Below are 17,539 nucleotides of genomic sequence, written 5' to 3'. Positions count from 1 at the left end.
TATGGTAACTGCTGCATTTAAGAAGAATAATGGATTAAAGTTAAAATACATAACATAATTCCTGCTTGCATGGTCACTGCTCAAATGTTTTGTTGCTCTGCTATTGTTGGTACTGAAGGTAGTAGTTGTACTTTTATTAGATTTTTGCCTTCATTGTTTGCTTATTTCCTTTTCCTGTAGAGCACTTTGTAACCTTGATAAAAGGAAAAGATATCCAGATAACGTTTATTATAAGCAACCTATTCACAAGTAAACGACATAGTATTTGGTTTTTTTAACAACATATTAGTAGTATTAAAGCTACATTAATTGAGTAGCCCATGTAAGCTTAGAATTGGTGCAAACAATAGATAATATCCAGGAGGACAAGTTGAGTGAAATATTCTCCTTCACTATTTTCTGCCTCTATCAACAGGTGATGACGATATTTATTGACCAATCACAGCTCCACTGAGCCCTACGTCCAACAGCGCGTTTATGACGGGAGGGACTTTCCACATCTTTCACCTTTCTAAAGAACAAGCCTGTGCGCCTTCCTCATTTCTGACAGCATTTATCCACAGGACTTGTCGGACTTTCTCCAGTTTGTTGCTTTAAACTGAAGACGTTCCAGAACAGATGGCCGACTCTGCAGAAAATGCTCCCCTGTCCAGAGGGAGCCTGGCGGGCAGTGAAGAGGTCCTTGTTGCCCCTGACAGACCCACGGGGTGAGTGGTCATCAACATCAACTTATACTCACATCAACAGCTGTTCGCTCAGTAGTCGCAGACAATTCACATCTTTGCAACTGAAGTACTTGTTCCTCTTTGTGTAGCTGAATTAACATATAAACCACGATTACAACTGTTTTTAAAGTATAACAGTTTAAGTTAGAAGCCAAGATAATTTAGCTTATATGAATGACTTATTAATTAGCTTACTTGTATAAATTGTGCTTATATATTCTGTTTTTTTCCCTGAATGGGATGATATCGAATCATATATTTTCTTTGCATCCGATTAGTTCCTGAAACAAGTTAATTTAGTTATTGCTTTCAAACACTTCATATATTTTTGCTTTTTTTCATACACTAAACATATTTTAAAGCATCTTTAGTTGCCTAACTTTGAATCGGACAGCAGCCACTTCACAGAAGCCGTCTGCCTAGTAACTGGTGATGCCGTCATACGATTGGTTCATAATTAACAACAGCGAAAAAAAACATTGGCCAACGTTTTACATTTCAACTTAGAAATAAATATGATTCATGAGTAACATACCAACATTCTAATAACAATGCCCAATTACATATGATGTCATTGTTTACATACTGCTGTAGAATGAGCTGCTGCGTTGTAGTGTCACTTTTTTCACCTTAGCAACTATCAACGAATTAACAAAACATAAAGTTGTGACCTTTTCATGAGAAAGAAATATTTTACACCACTTTATAATTTTTTAATAGCTGTTAAATAGTTGTATGCGTACTTCCTTATAACACCAGGAAGTGTCTTCCTGGTAACAAGTGATGCTCGCATTTTATTGGTTGATTAAGAGCAGCATATATATTCACATATATATATATATATATATATATAGATGTAACTTTAATAGTTTGGAATCTTTTGTAAAAATATGAATTTGGGTGTGTTTCATTTTCATGTTCTCCCCTCATAGTTTTCTATTTCTCTCCCTCAGAGGCTCCAACCGTCGTGCCTTTAAGGTGGCAGCACTGACAACCATTGCATGTCTGCTGCTGGCCAGCCAGGTCTTCACTGCCTACATGGTGTTTGGCCAGAAGCAGGAGATCCACTCGCTGCAGAGAAACTCAGAAAGATTGGGCAAACAGCTTGCCCGCTCATCCAAAGGTAAAAAGGAGGCATGAAAGTCCCAATGATCAGACGGGGTGGTCCGAGCAGGAATGTGTCACTAATGAGTAAATAGTCTTGGAGGAGGAGGAGGAGGAGGAGGAATAAGGAGGTGGATAAGGAAGTGAGGATTTGCTTTAAGGAACTTGATATGAAACCTGCACAGAGAAATGAACATTTGCTTTCAGCTGTGTGCTATACGCATGTTGATCTTATCGTTTCGAGCAGCGTCATATAGAGTTACCATACTTATCTAGCATTCAACACATCCGGTGTTGCTGTGATTAACAAGCATCCTTTAGAGGATTGATTTATCTTTTGCCTGCATTTTATTCAGTTTTAATTTTCTATTTATATGTTTTTAGTTGTTTTTAGTTATTTATGAATTTATTTATTCTGTGGCGCTGTAATGTTTAATGTTATTTTAGATCACTTCATTAGCTTTCACTAATAACAAAGAAATATTATCTCTCCAACGTTTCTTTTTTTGCAATAACATATTTTTGGGTTTTTTATTTTTCTTTGTTAATTTATTAATTTGTTTGTTTGTTTGTTTACAGCTCCAATGAGGATGCAGATGCCCATGATGAGTCTTCCTCTGCTGATGGACTCGACTTTAGATGAGGACGCCAAGACACCCATGACTGTAGGTTTACACCTGCTTCCTATAAAGTACAATTCATTGAACTCGATCTAGGTGGCAACCGACTTGTTGCAGATATTGACCTGGATTATGTATAATGAATGAATATGTTTCGACATAAATTCAAACACACATTATCTGACTCCTTTCTTCCCTCCCATCAGAAACTGAAGGACAGTGTTGTCGGCTTGGAGACACAGCTGAAGGATCTCATGCAGGTATGTTGCTACTCGTGTGCTGTGCTGTCCTCACGTTGCTGATGTTGTGTTGTCACTAAGCTCTCGTCATGTTTTGAAGCAGGACACTAAGCTGCCGCAGTTCAACGACACCTTCCTGGCCAACCTGCAGAGCATGAAGCAGCACGTGGATAAGAGCGAGTGGAAGGTAAAGCCTCTCACACATTTACATGGAGACTACTAAAACAAAAGATAGGCATGAATACATTAATTTGCATGAATTTATACATTTTGCACTCTGCAGAGCTTTGAGTCCTGGATGCGTTACTGGCTGATCTTCCAGATGGCCCAGCAGAATCCTCCAACCCCAACACCGGAATCAGGTTACTGCAACTTTCTCTCCTTTACATTTTAGTGTTTAGTTGATCTTCTTATCCAGACACGTGCTGCGACAGTAGATGATGGGTTTTCCAGTCGGGAGTTTAAGGCCTGTTGCTGTAATATATCAATGTGGCAATTTTCATTTATTTGTTTATGTGTAAGGGACAAGTACAGAGAAACACTGACAGTTGCCCAAGTACTCTACATGTGTGTATAGCTGAAGCTACTTTCCAACACCAGTCCTTTGATGGGCATTGATAGCAGAACATCTCCAGCATTGACACAAGTATAAATAATGACTAGTTTCTGTCATAGTTACAGTTAAAGTTATTATTTTGTGCTCAGTAGTTGACAATATATCAGTGGCTTGATTAAGATAACATTTACTATGATATTAGTAAATGTTTTGCTACCGTCACTGAGTTTCGAGGTGGAGAGGTTGTTATATCGTGCAAAGGGTAATACGTGTTATTTCCTGCACTGCTCACGGTGAAACTTGAAGCAAAGATTTAGCCTTGCCTTCAAGGAATAGTTTGACAAAAGGCTTATTTGCTCTCTGAAAGAGAGTTACATGAGAAGATCAATACCACTCTTATATGTGTCTGTTGAATATGAAGTTGCAGCCTGTTAGCGTAGCATAAAAGCTGGAAACAGCTAGCCTGGCTGAGTCCAAAGATAACAAAATGCTCCTACTGTACCAGCACATCTAATGCTCACTTTGTCAACACATCGTTTAACAAAAACAGGGTTTTTGTTCAGATTAAATTGATGAGCTCTCGAGGTGCAGGTCGGTGTATTTTGTTACCTTCGGACACAGCCAGGCTAGCCGTCTCCCCCCTTTACCAGTGTTTGTGCTCTGCTAAGCTAACCAGCTGCTGGCTGTAGCTTCATATTAAATGGATAGATAGGATGACGGTATCCATCTTCTAACTTTCGGCAGGAAAGCAAATACGTGCAATTCCTCCAAATCCCTGCTTTCCTGCAGTCACCGGTAATTATTAAAACTATTTAATGTCCTCTACTATTTCCATCCCTCAGCCTCTGTGATCATGACCAAATGCCAGACGGAGGCAGCAACTGGAGTCAGGAAGGTCGGTGCCTACAAGCCCCAGTGTGACGAGCAGGGCCACTACAAGCCCATGCAGTGCTGGGCCCCCACCGGCTTCTGCTGGTGCGTGGACGCGACTGGCAAGCCCATCGAGGGCACCAGCATGCGCGCCCGCCCCGACTGTCAGAGAGGTAGAAGACACAGATTAAAGGACTTTTGATGCTACTGTCTGTAGCTTTTCATGCGAGGCTGTCATGTATGATGAACTTAATTACCCCATTTTCTTTTTTTCAGTTCGACCTAGGATGTTTGCCCCCATGCTGATGCAGAAGACCCTCAGCGTTGATGGTGAGTTTCTCATATTAGGTTTTTTTAGTGGATGCAAAAACTGGTACAATTATTGAAACCACTAACTCATCAACTCTATTGACCAGCTGTGCTAAACCACAAGCACATTGTCTGCTTTACACTAAGTCTGGAATTCTAAAACACACTTTTTGATATAACTACAGACGGTTATCTACATCAGACAAAACACAACCATTGAAATACCACACTCAGTCATCAATTACCTGCGCCCAGAATACACCTGTAACCAATTAGATCACGTAGGAATCAGAGCTTGAACACTATAAATAGGATGTATCTGGTGTGCACAACAAGAAAGGCCAAATTTGGGAGAGAGACTTTGAGGACTGTAACTGCAATATACTGTTTTGTGTTTACGGTGCCAGACAGATCTTCAGTCAAAGTCAATAAAGTAAACACATTGTATTTGTTTTGCAGGTAATGTAAGATATTCTGTGCTTATGTTTTTGGGGTGTTAAATCTTGACAAAGACGGCCTTAGTTTCAGAAATTGTTTTAGCAATTGCAAAAAACAGTTAAGATGTTTATTCACAAGCTTGTGTTACTACTCGTCATCTCATGTTATGTTCTCTTCTTTTTCCAGATGAGTGAAAACAAGTGAAGCAGAGGGTTTGCAGTTTCTTTTCATCAAGCTCCGCAGACATGAGAAAGAAGTTATTTTAAGCTGGATGCAGACCCGCCTACAGTTAATGTTTTAATTCCTGATCAGTTCGTGCGCTTCCATGTAATTTCTAATTTTCACTATTTTGCTGGCTGCTTGAAATAAAATCAATATAGGGCTGTTACAGTGTATTGCTTTTAACGTTTAATCTTTGTCTTTTATATATTTTGGAGGTGTTCTGGATATTTTAATCTTGATATTCATATAATCACACTTTTCTCCCTGACCTCTAGCATGTAGACATGGAGGTAGTTCAGTTTTGAAGACATCGTCTGAGAAGTCTGCCTGCACGGTACAACAATGGAGGCAAATTAAAGTTTGTTTATGGTGCATACAGCATTGAAACATTACATTTAAAATATAACAGCCAGACTCTTTCCTGAAAAGGTGAAGTCTGGATTATTCAGAGTAACGGGGACACAGACTCTCAAGAGAGATTTTTATTAATGCTGTGAGCACCACAAATTAACCTCAGATAAATAAAACCAAAACTATCTGCATGGCTATATATGGGTTTAGTGAGAATATGTGCTTTGTAATTTGGGTGAACCTACTCTTTAAAAAGACTGAACATATGAGATGGAGACTGAGGATGTTTGTGATAAGAAGGTTCAATAAACTTTTCCTGACCACACTATTTGCATTGTTATCTTATACCTGATAAGATTCACTGATACTGCTCACTTACCTCTTCCATCAGTTTCTAGTTTAGAGTTTGACTTCTTATTGACGCTGACACTGGACTCACTCAGTTTTAGACATTTGCTGTTCAAGAACTTAAAACATGTAGCAATTATCGATTTAATCATCCTTTGATTTTCACTCTTTTGTACATGGTTTTACAACCATCACTTCTTTCCCCAACACAGCAGTCAAAACAACCAGTTCAAGCACTGTGACAAGCAATTTTATTTGTCATTAAATCATAAAATTACAAGACCACTGGTCCTACTAAAGGAGAGCCTGACGGGAGAGACGAAGAGGTGGGCAACACAAGGTGCACCAAAGAAAGATGGTAAAAGAATAATCACTACTACCAAAATACACCTCTCACCCACTGACTGGAATTAAAGACAGCTCGAGCTTATCAGTCACTACGCAAACAACCAGTAACTAATATATACAGTCTGACCTTTTCATGGCATACATCAGCAGGAAATACATTTGTACGTAGTCATCAAATATAGTGACACGTTGGCAGACTGACATACATTTATAGCATAAAGCCATGACTTAACACGGGTACTATGAATTACCACAGTTGTATATTTGAGTGGGGTGGGCTGTGTTAAATCAGCTTTCCTAAGAAAAGTACAGATACTTCCTATCTGACTCCACATATGGCCCTTGAAAATCACAGCGTGCCTCTAACCCTAGAACTCGGTGTGTGCCTCAAACATGAGGTGAAAAAGAAGAGGCCTACCACACTTTGAGCTTGGCCTTTTCTTTCCCAAGCACCTCCCACTGACACACCTGTTCCTCCTTCCTCATCTGTCTTCCCTATAATTAACTGGATCGCCTAAATTCCCCGTACTGTACAAAGCTAACAAGCTGGCCAGCTTAAATGAGGCAGTGCTTATCATCAAATCAATGCAATTAGATTAACAGGATCTGCTGGGCAAAGAACAGAACCATTGTGCTGTTGACATGCAAAAATTGCAATGGTATGATTCATTTGGGGGTATTTACTCCTGCTCTGAGGAAGTGCTGCGTGTCCTAGAACACAGGTCTTCCCTTTTTTAAGAGATGTGAGGAAGAGAAGCTGAAGAAAATCAGAAGTCAAGTGAGAATAAAAGCACTGAACGCAGTCACCGGTTAGTGGTAAACACCTACAGATAAACTGACCAGAGGGTAAGTGCTTTACTTGACTTGCTGAGTTTATGTTCTTTCAATGCATTTTTGATGTCCAGTTGTAGATTATAGAACTTTTATATTTTGAACCTAAGAGTTGTCCGGTTGGGTGGAGACCTTTTTTAGCAGCTTTTAATACTGCTTGAGATGTACGGCATCACTGACAAAACAGGGAGTTTGAAACAATTTTGCAATTGGAATCGAGAAAACGATATAGACCACATTTAGAAAAGAAAGTTATTCAAATAAAATGTTCTGTTACCTATAAAAACCTGTATATAGGCAGAGTTTATTTTGGTTACAGATGGTCGAATTTAACGCCTTTTATGATCTGTTAAATGTTACAAAGGTGCCTTACTATAAATAAAAAAGCATGTTAGGTAATATTTAAAAAATGTCTTTTTCAGGACTTGAGACTCTACTCTGGATCTTGACATTTTCAGGTGTCGCTGACAGTCCTCCTGCCTACGATGACACTGAATCAGAGACTGATTCTGTTCCTGCTGTTAGCACTCGCTGTCACTTCAGAAGCGGCCCCTTCTCTTTGTGTACTGGATATGACTCGGTGTGTGTGCGACGTTATGGTTATCCGCAACCCGCAAAGTCTGAATTGTTTCCATGCTTTGGAGCTGGAGCTGAGAGATGGCAAACTGGATGTAAGCGATATGGACACATTCCTGGGGCCAAAAGTTTTTCTAAAAGTTTTATTACGGGCAGAAAAACTCATTTTCAATAACGTCACAACCCCCTCTTCATTCATCAGTGCAGTGATCCCTCTTCTGTCATTCTCAAATGTGAACACAATTAACATAATTTCATCAACTCTGAAAGGTGTCCGGCATTTAGAGTATCCAGAGTTACCGAAAGCATCTCAAATAAAAACACTTCTCCTAGAAGACGTAAGAGTGGACCCCGTTCTCCTACAGCCCTCATTCCGGGGGCTCCATCGCTGGTTGTTTGGCTCCCTGAAATCTCTGGCCCTTGTTCGTTGCGGCCTGGTTGAGATCGACTGCAGCTGGGCTCAAACAGTAGAAAACCTGGCGCAGCTCGATCTGTCAGAGAACCCCATCTCTTTCACGAGCCTGCAGAATATCCCACATTGCTCCTCTCTTTCATTCAACCATCTGAAATCTCTTCATCTGAGACGCAGCAACCTCGCCTCCCTCCAGTCTCTCTGCACGCTCCTGAGTCTCACCCCTGCCCTCACCGTACTTGATGTCAGCAGGAACAGTTTCTCAATCGTCCACTATCCGCAATGCCCCCAGTTGAAGCCGCTCAGGATGCTCAATCTGTCCCACTCGGGGATCACAGAGATTCATTTGCTGAACTCTTCTTCTCTGGAAGAACTGGATCTAAGTTATAATTCTCTGGAGGTATTCAACAACCCTCCACTGACCCTGAAAAAGCTAAATTTGTCTCATAACCGCCTCATACGTCTCCCCTGTCTGGGTAACCTGTCTCAGCTCCAGGAGCTGAAGGTGGACAGTAACCAATTTACCATCTTGATGAATGAGACATGTGTGGTCCAGAACAACACAGACAGTGTGTCTGTGGTGGACTTGCCTGAAGAGCTTCCAGTGGACCAGCAGGGGACTCAGACTTTGAATTCCTCTCTTGAAACATGTGTGAAGCCGACCTGTGGGACACAACGCAACCACTCTCCTCTCTGCCTGTCACTCTTTATGGGTTTATTGTCATACCTCGTTTATTTTTGTTGATTGTTTGCAGAAAACATCTTTGTTTGGGTACCACTTTTAAAAAAAGGCATGAACGATTTAACTGATAGCTTTACTATTGGCTAATAGACTATTTACTAAAACATAGTTATCAGTTATATTGCCAGGTTGTGAAAATCCCTAATAGACCAAAATCAATTAATTTATTACAGGTGCATAGGTTGCATTTCTATTGCCTCTCAACTGCCCTCAACACGTTAGCTCATAGCTAACAGGACAAACTAGGGCAAATGTGCCGACAGACTCTAACAGTGTTTACCTGAGCGGGAACCGCCCCGGAGGTTGGGCGCTACACTTCTGTGGTGATGCTGTAGGTCAGGACCATTGACCAAAGGGTTGGGCGGCATTACCAGCTGTAACAGCCGTGTCAGAGCAACTATAACTGATCTATAAAGCATTAAAAATGATTAAACAATAAAAAACCTTTCATACCATTATTGGTCAATTTCAACCTATAACCACATTGTAAGGGTGCCATAGAAAGTGGCAACCTTGTGAATGATACAATGGAAAATGAATACAGGATAAATCGGTTTTACACATTTAAAAAAAAAAATCTCCCCATTGTTTGCAATATCTTTGTAAATCTAAGTGATTCAAAACAGATTCAATAAATCTGATAAATCCATGTTACTATTATATGAGTCTGATCTTTTTCTGTTATTTCAAAAATACATTGTAAAAGTGTTTTACGGTAATTATACCCTCAGTTGTGCCGTATGTGTCCATCTTACACCCTGATCACCCAGACCAGTGAAAGTAGATTCTGGTTCATTAATATTTCAGTGCAGTGTAATGAAATCCAGGTGACCAGGTGGCTGTGGTACACATACGCATGAGATGGCCACTGTGAACATGAACGCACCTGTAAGTACCTTCTTTTATCAACCACGTAAGTGTGTAAAGATGGGAAAGACATTAGGGGAACTAAGACTGCTGTGTTTGATTTGATCAGTTTTGACCAATTTCCATGTTTCTCCAGTTGTGTGAGGGAGGAGAAACAGTGAGAGTGGGAGTAGTTCTGACTGCACTCCAGGGTAAAGCAAAGACAAAAAATGTAAAGTCTGTAAATTTGCTCTGCTGTCGTTGGAAATTTTTGTTTAAATGTTAGTTTTTTTGTGTTTGGGTAAAGACGATGTAGTTATCGGTGAGGAAGGACGTGGTTTGGACTACAAATCGGGAAAGGACAAGGTAAAACATTTGGATTTTCTTCAATCAACATTCAGCAATTTGCTTTCTGAAACCTCCGTGATGTTGTCTCACTGTTGTAATGTGTTTTTCAATCAGGAAGCAAAATCCTTCTCCTTTGACCAAGTTGTGACTGTTGACAACATACAGGTACGAGCTTCTGACCTCTGATTTAAATCAAAGTGACTGTGTTAGAGCTGTACTCCGCTAAGCCTCTTTATAACCAAACTTTTTGGAATGTCTGGAAACTAAAAGTCTGAATATAATTCTGCAGAGTTTCCACCCTGAGTTCCTGCAGCCTCTCACTGAGGCCGTATCAGGTGGTTTCAATGGAGCGCTGCTGATATGTGGAGCCTCCACAGAGAAGATTAGCGCTCTGATTGACCAAACTATCATCAAACAGGTGAAGCTTCAAACAAAACTACTCTCAATAATGGCAGATTTTATCCATCACTATTCATGTTACCCGTGACTCTGTCACAGGTCTTGGCAGATCTGTTTAGTCGTATGTTGTCACAAGGGAAAGAGGAGTTGTTCATCTCTGTGTCGTTCGTTCAGGTTTGTCCTTCTATTTAGTAGCATCGCCATAAATCATATTAGACACAATATGGTGCAGGATAACTTCTGATGTTTATCAATGTCAGTTTTACCCAGATGGCAATGCTGTGGATCTCCTGAGCCCCAATATACAGGCTCTAAAACTTGTGGTACACCCCGTCCTTGGAAGGTGAGTGCAGCTGAAGACCGTCGATTTATCAAAACACAACAAACACATACGTACACACCACTTGTACATTTACCATAGTATGAAGTGTAAACCTATTGTCTATTTTCTCAGTCTTGTAGGAGGTTTATGTGAGGTGTGTGTGTGCTCAGCAGAAGAAGCCTATACTCTGTATGAAACATGCAGGGAGACCCTGAAGGCCGATGCAGGCTCCATTTCTAGCAGGTAAAGCGCGGTCCAAACCGACTCTGGCCATGTAATCCATTAACTGAATTACTTTGAATGGATTAATTACTGTGGGCGGTCTCAATAGAACTAAGTGTCTTACTGTCGCATTAGTGATTGGATTGTCACGGAGCAAATTTGTCTCTTGTGTTTTCTCATTAGGACGTTGTCATTCAAGTTCGAGTCCTGAGCTTTATGAATGAATTGACTTGTTATTGTCACTACATGCTCACCGTGGTGCGTGTGCTTCCCTCAGATGTAGTTCCCTGTTCTCAGTGGCTGTTGAGTGGAAACTTCATCCAGAGGAGGGGGAGTCGGAGGTATGCCGCAGCAGACTGCAGCTGTTCAGACTGGCAGGAGGAGCCAGCAGGACTGACCTTAGAGGGTTCGTCATGCACTCAATTACAGTCCAGCTATCTGTTACATGGGCCAGAGGAACTGAAAATGATATGCTGATGTTCAGCTAAATGTTTAACACTATTCTGACCGATTGGAGGTTTTCCCTGTGAATTAAAGAGGTACAAGAAAGGGGCAAAGGATCTTATGCTGGAGGAGGAAATGCTTTTAGAAGCATTGGTTACAACCTATTAACCCTTTTTTTTCCAGTATGCCCGTCCTGGTGATGTGCATGATGGCTCACTGTCACACCAGCTTACTGTGACACATGATTAGAACAAAGCCAACGTTAATTTACGACAAGTCAAAATCTCTACAGTGAAGGATAAATATGAATCAAGTCAAATCAACAATGAAGACATTTGCTTCCCATGTAAACATTGTTATTATCAAAATCATGCAAGATCTTCTGCCATGGAAAGACGTTATTTCAGCCAGATTTCATATTCACTGAATTACATTCATGTCTACTTTACTAGTCAATTAAATAAGTCTTGCAGCTTGATGGGTGATGATGATGATGATGATGATGGTGGTGGTGGTGAAAAAAGCTCAAGTAACACCTCAGAAAACTAAAAGGTGTGAGGTTGCACTGTGCACATTTAGCAAATGTTCCTGTTTGTATAAAACAGTATATTGATTTATTGTACACTACCAGCATGAAACAGCATACTAACAAGTTTAGTATACACTGTATATAATTAGTATGTGATGTCAGGAAAAGGTAATAGTTTAATACTGATGTGGAAAACTTCTGGTCAATCTTGATGAATGATAGAACACACTTCATGAGCCTCAGCTGTCCTTACTTGAACATAAGTTTATTACAACGCAAACCTGATTAAGATCTTGGCACAGCATGTATAGCTGGACACAGTCAAACAAAACTTAAAGTAGCATTACGTTTGCTTAGATTTATAAAGCATGCCCTGCATCTCACATAATCACATACAATCACACCACCAGGGAGGAGGCTAAACAATGTGTATGAAGACTATTCATCATGGGAATCTGGAACATCTCCAAGGTCTTCATCTTCATCTCAACACCCAGAGCCTCCTCACATAAAGCATACCAGGTGTAAAGAACTCTGAGGCCTCGTAAAATACAGAACCATGACAACACGTCGAATCATTTTCTCCCACAAACACTTTCCAGAGTCAGCCCACTGGTGAGGGTTGTGGACCAAGCCCAATGTGAAGCCACAACAAGTGACAAGATCCTCCCTTTCCTCCTAAACGATGCCGTAACAGGAAACAGCAGGACGGCCCTCATCTACTGTATCAACCCTCAAGGTAAGTGGTCCTCTGAGCCCGGCCTCACCAATTTACCCAGAATCCTTTGAGCGCAGAAATAACTTTTCTTTATCCATCAGGTCTTCTAGATGACGAGACCCCCTCCGCTTTAGCTTTGGCCCAGAAAGCGAGAAGTTTGGTGACCAAGGCCACTGTTTATCGCTGGTGTCCAAGAGCAGCCGAGCAAAAGATCAGAGGTAACATCGTGGACCAAAGAAACGTGATGATGTCGCAGGGGGAAAGTGAAGTTCACAACACCCTCAGGCTAGCAGAGCTGACCCAAAACCTGCAGGTTATTCATTTAATGAACCTATAAAGAAATACTGCTTTCTCAGCGTAATCTGTAGAGACTAAATGAGATCAAAGCTGAAATACATTCTGTCATCTTTCAAACAGATTGTGAAAAATCAGTCTTGGAAGAAGAGGAGAGAAGAGTCAAAGAAGATAAAAGGCAAAACACAGGTTCCTAAAGTCTTGAACATTTCCACAAAATTTAACAAAATGACAACAGATTGTGTGTGATCCCAACATTATGAAACGAGTACCATGTTGTGCATTGTTTCGACAGAGTTGTCGGACTCCAGATAACAATTTGCAGAGCAGTGATCACAGAGAGGGTACAGACACAATGAAATACTTGCAAGCCCAACTGAAACAGGAAATGGAAGAACATATCAGAGGTAATTTGCTGTGGTATGAAATATGTTTATATATATATATATATATATATATATATATATATATATATATATATATATATATAGGGACAATATGATATTGAGTGTGTTTCTCATATCCACAGAGGGTAAAGGGGATGTAGAGAAAGTGCAGGAGAGAGTAGGAAGAATCCAGCAGCTGAGGGATGCTCTCAGAGAGGAGACACTCAAGAGTGGAGCTGCTGCAGAGAAATCTGACCTCTGCCAACAAGTAATGCTCTCTATCAATTAAATATGATATTGTTTGCCTGAATATGTGATTCAGGATAATGTGTTTACAAGGCTTTGTGGATACCCCATTAAACATATTAACAAGATTTATGTGTGTGACAGTGGGTTGTGCCCACACTCAAGACATTTATTTTGCCAATTTAAGTCTCAGTTGGAATACAGCAAAGCACAGGAACAGAGGAGGCAACTTAAGGAGGACCACTGGAGATTAATTCAGGAGGAGGTGCAGAAGATGGAGAGAGACTTGGCACAGGAAGAGCTACCGGTGAGATAATGAGATACGCTGTTTAACATTATTCAGTTTGTGATCTATCTCAGCTGAGGATGCTGAGTCAGTTTGAATTAATTCAAGGCTGGATTTATGGTGGGCAGTGGAAACTACTGCATGTGCAACTTGATTCTGTTATTCCCTTGCATTTGTTTTATTTTTATGGGTTCATCCATTCCTCTGCTAGACAGAAGGCCCCCAGAGAGACCTGCTGGTGCTGACCACAGAGAGGCGGGTCCTGGTGCTGCAGATAGAGGCCCTGCGTGCTGAGACCCAGCAGGCTGAGAGAGACCTGCAGGATCAATATCGTCACCACCAAACAGAGCTGCATTGTCTGAGAGACGAGAGCCTGCAGGTTAGAGTTTGTCAGTGAGAGAACACTGATTCACTTTTTCCATTCAATTCATTTTTTACTAGTTTTATAGTCTCCTTCACCAATAGGTGTATAGATAATTCATTGTCTGTGTTACTGCAGGTGTTCAGAGTGTTTCGTCAGGTAAGTGAGGAGCAGAGGAGGATGTCAGAGGGCAGATACAGAAGTGTGTTGCTGGAAGCTGTGCAGGATGCCGTCTACCTCTCTGCCCAGAACCAGGAGCTGCAGGCGGACAACAAACAACTCCGTAAAGGTCAGCGTATGTTCCTTAACCTCTGGCTGTTATGTTGGAGATAGAACTTCCCCTAACCTCTAAAAAGGTAAAATGTTGCAGATACGATTTTCTCTTTTACATTCGTTTTTCTTTTACAGCATTGGGAGAGTTAAGGGATACTCTAGCTGTGCGAGGTGATCCTACGGCTGAACTGTTATCCCAACAACATTGAATGTATGACTGAAAGACGTTTCTCGATCAGTGTGCTTAATGCAAATCATTAGAAATAAAACTGGTTTTGACAGTTTATTAGTTATCATGAACACACTTTGACATTGTTCTTGAAATACACAAAAAACAAAAGTACACTAGCAGCACTCTTCAGAAATTCTTAACTGAAGATATAATAAAATTGTGAATTAAATTTAAAAAAAAGTTAATTGTCAAAGTAGTTTTCAGCTGACAAATGTTCACACATGATATGGTCTGTTGTTACACATGGAAATATGCGTTGGATTCTGGATTTCAGAAGGCAGATAGATATAAGGCAGAAAACAAATGTACAGACTGTAATGAGTTCACTGGGCCTTGTGGTTCAGTTATTAACTATCTGTAGTACATGAAAGCTGCCAGTCCAATCATTGAAACGGGTAGGAGGAAAAAATGTGTGAGCTGTAGCCCCAAGATGGCCCAAGACAACAGAGCGTTCACCAGCATGGAGCAGGAAATGACAAACAGTCTGGTGATCCCGCTGCCGTGCTTGAGCACCACAGACATCAGAAGTCCGTTAGCTGCCTGCCCTGCTATGATGACCCAAACCACCCCAGAGTATCCCTCCAGAAAGCTCTTTTCACCTGCTGCAAAGGAGAAGGAGGAGAGCCCATTGATAGCCACACCAAACACATAGAGGTAGAGATTCTGCAAGCTGAGGGGCAGCTTCTGGCTCTTCAGCACCCTCTCTGTGTAAACTGCTGCAAGCCCTGAAACGCAGCAGTACACCAGCACAAGGAAAAGCCCCCAAGCTGTGATATGAAGCCTGAGACCTTCCTCAGCGTCGGCCCTCTCGGGGTCCCCTAGATCCAGGCTGCTGTAGCTGTGACACACCCCTGCACCCACGAGGAGCCCCACAGCCAGCCACTGAGAAGGCCGGAGCCTCTTGCCCAGGCAGAGGGAGTACAACAGGGCGGTGGAGGCAATTTTCAGGTTAGAGAGGACTTGGTATGAGCTTGGGTCCATGTAGGCCTGCATGAGAACCACCAGGTTGTTGTTTAGGGCGTAGAGCATCGCAGGGACTGCATAGGGGGCCACACGGACTAGAGGTGGAACAGCATGTAAGGCGGATGTACCCCCGGTTGAAACGAGAGTCGCCAGAGAAATCAGAAGTTTGGATAACTCAATCATTACCACACATGACGAGGGGTTGAAAGGGACTTGACCGTCTACCTTGGTGAGAGAAATGAGCGGTGCATGAGAGCCATAGATGAGGACCATCAGCCCAAAGAGGACACCCCACAGAGTCCTTTTCACCCACCGTCTCCTAATCCTTGCTGGGGAACCGGGTCCCACATTCTGGATCACAATCATCCTCAATGAAAATAAACAATTTCTCCCATTATTTTTTGTATTAAATATCTACTTTAAAATACTTGTGCATTATTCTCTTAACATTAAAACCTCAAAAGTCTTCCATTCTGTGTAAACATCACACAGACACAAGCGGAAATGAAGCAGCAGTATTTAACTGAAGCCAGAACAAAAATAATAATCAGCAAATAAAAAACATCAGGCTTTTACTTTGAAATTCCAGCTGCATCATTATATCCATAGTCCAGTCAAGGCGGAAATCTTGAAGGCTGATCGTCACAAGCCACCGACAAAGACAGCTGCTGCAACACTATTTCTCTCTCTTGTGCCCTTTATGTCAATGACAAGAATATCAGTCAGCCCGGATTATTTTGGTCCTTTTCTAATGCTGTTCATATATTCTTTCACGGTCCATTCAATGTTGGGCACTTGATAGTTCTGTGCGGAGTAAATGCCAGTGATCGTTCCCAGCAGCACTCCCAGGAAGGCAGAGGAGCGTAGCTTGGCCACCACATAGCCGGCCAGAAAGCCCTTCAGAAACGGAGATCCCAACACCGAGCTTCCCTTCAACATTAAGAGAATGACAGAGGCATTTTAAGCACAGTCCCAGCGCAGAAACAGGACAAACAGATGGGTGAATAAACATTGGACATATTTACCAGTTAGATATCACAATCAAAACATCCTGTTGTCAACAATGGAACAACGCAAAAATAATCATAGGGACAAATAAACTCCATCACCTTCAGTGTGGGGAAATGCATTTTCATTTCAAAAATACAAAAAGGTAAATAAAGGGCAAATATTGCTTGTGCTTATTTACATTTGGTAAAGGTTGGTAGACGAGGGCAAACCCCTTTTCACAACAGCTGAAAACTATTTAAACTTCATTCACCACTGGCGTGGTAATAATCAGGGGCACCTTGAACAACTTACCTGAGGAATTCCTACAGACACATCGCTCTCTACTCGTCTCTGGATCTCCTCCAACTGATTCTTGAGTCGTGTCAGGTCTTTTAACTGTTTCAGAGGATCCTATAATAAAAGCAATAACTCACATTTGAATTAGGAAACAGCGCATCAAATTCCAACGTTAATGTAACTGAGGATAGCTAGCGTCACTGTGCATCATAGCCTAAAGTTACTGACACAATCTACCGCGAGGAGCTTCTGTAAGACAACGGCACATTCTCTCGAAGTTTGCTGGTTAGCTAATTGCAACACAACTTAACCGGCTCAATGATCGATTAAGTTTAATTAGAAGCGATCATCGCCGGGGTAACTTTATTTTTTTTAAGCCAATTGCTGCTGAGAGGACCCGTTTTTCGTCCTCTTCTATCAGTTACTGTCATCTGACGAAACATGAAGTTAAAACATTTAAAAAACAGAACACAGCAACTCACTACTCACCTTGTCACCCGCCATTTTTGCTCAGCAGGATGATCGGTGTTCGACTCTTAAGCCTGGGACACTTATTTTTGCTGAAGCTCGATTAAGTTGGCCTGGGGGTATTGTGTCAGTGTGCCCGCAGTTTTGTTTTATTGGATAAAATAAGATAAATGTATTTATCCCTCCTCTGTGACTTGTTGCCTTTATTTTGCAGTTTAAAATAT

At 41.3% G+C, this 17,539-nt stretch overlaps 3 protein-coding genes across 4 annotated transcripts; 1 reads left to right on the top strand and 2 right to left on the bottom strand.

Annotated features, from left to right (window-relative positions):
• The first annotated feature begins 522 nt into the window (after positions 1 to 522).
• cd74a (CD74 molecule, major histocompatibility complex, class II invariant chain a) lies at positions 523 to 5,759 on the top strand. 2 transcript variants are annotated; one of them, XM_076103171.1, is made up of 9 exons: positions 523 to 707; positions 1,679 to 1,848; positions 2,409 to 2,494; positions 2,656 to 2,709; positions 2,792 to 2,875; positions 2,972 to 3,050; positions 4,087 to 4,287; positions 4,391 to 4,444; positions 5,048 to 5,759. In XM_076103171.1, the coding sequence occupies exons 1-9, from the start codon at positions 619 to 621 to the stop codon at positions 5,053 to 5,055; spliced, it is 825 nt and encodes a 274-aa protein (XP_075959286.1). In that variant the 5' UTR covers positions 523 to 618; the 3' UTR covers positions 5,056 to 5,759. The 2 variants fall into 2 exon arrangements, with proteins under 2 accessions (XP_075959286.1, XP_075959285.1); XM_076103170.1 differs by having other exon boundaries at positions 2,789 to 2,875.
• An 8,876-nt stretch (positions 5,760 to 14,635) lies between these two features.
• LOC142962567 (putative UDP-sugar transporter protein SLC35A4) lies at positions 14,636 to 15,966 on the bottom strand. The gene has a single exon (XM_076103133.1). It carries the CDS (start codon positions 15,924 to 15,926, stop codon positions 14,949 to 14,951), a length of 978 nt encoding a protein of 325 aa, XP_075959248.1. The 5' UTR covers positions 15,927 to 15,966; the 3' UTR covers positions 14,636 to 14,948.
• A 97-nt stretch (positions 15,967 to 16,063) lies between these two features.
• LOC142962568 (SLC35A4 upstream open reading frame protein-like) lies at positions 16,064 to 17,438 on the bottom strand. Its single transcript, XM_076103134.1, has 3 exons — positions 17,337 to 17,438; positions 16,863 to 16,961; positions 16,064 to 16,490 (listed from the first exon to the last, which is right to left on the bottom strand). Exons 1-3 carry the CDS (start codon positions 17,349 to 17,351, stop codon positions 16,293 to 16,295), a joined length of 312 nt encoding a protein of 103 aa, XP_075959249.1. The 5' UTR covers positions 17,352 to 17,438; the 3' UTR covers positions 16,064 to 16,292.
• Between the last annotated feature and the right edge of the window lie 101 nt (positions 17,439 to 17,539).

The sequence above is a fragment of the Anarhichas minor genome, unplaced genomic scaffold (assembly GCF_050575085.1).
Source record: "Anarhichas minor isolate MPS153535 unplaced genomic scaffold, ASM5057508v1 ptg000028l, whole genome shotgun sequence".
Classification (NCBI taxonomy): Eukaryota; Metazoa; Chordata; class Actinopteri; order Perciformes; family Anarhichadidae; genus Anarhichas; species Anarhichas minor.
This window is presented reverse-complemented; position numbering and strand designations above follow the sequence as displayed.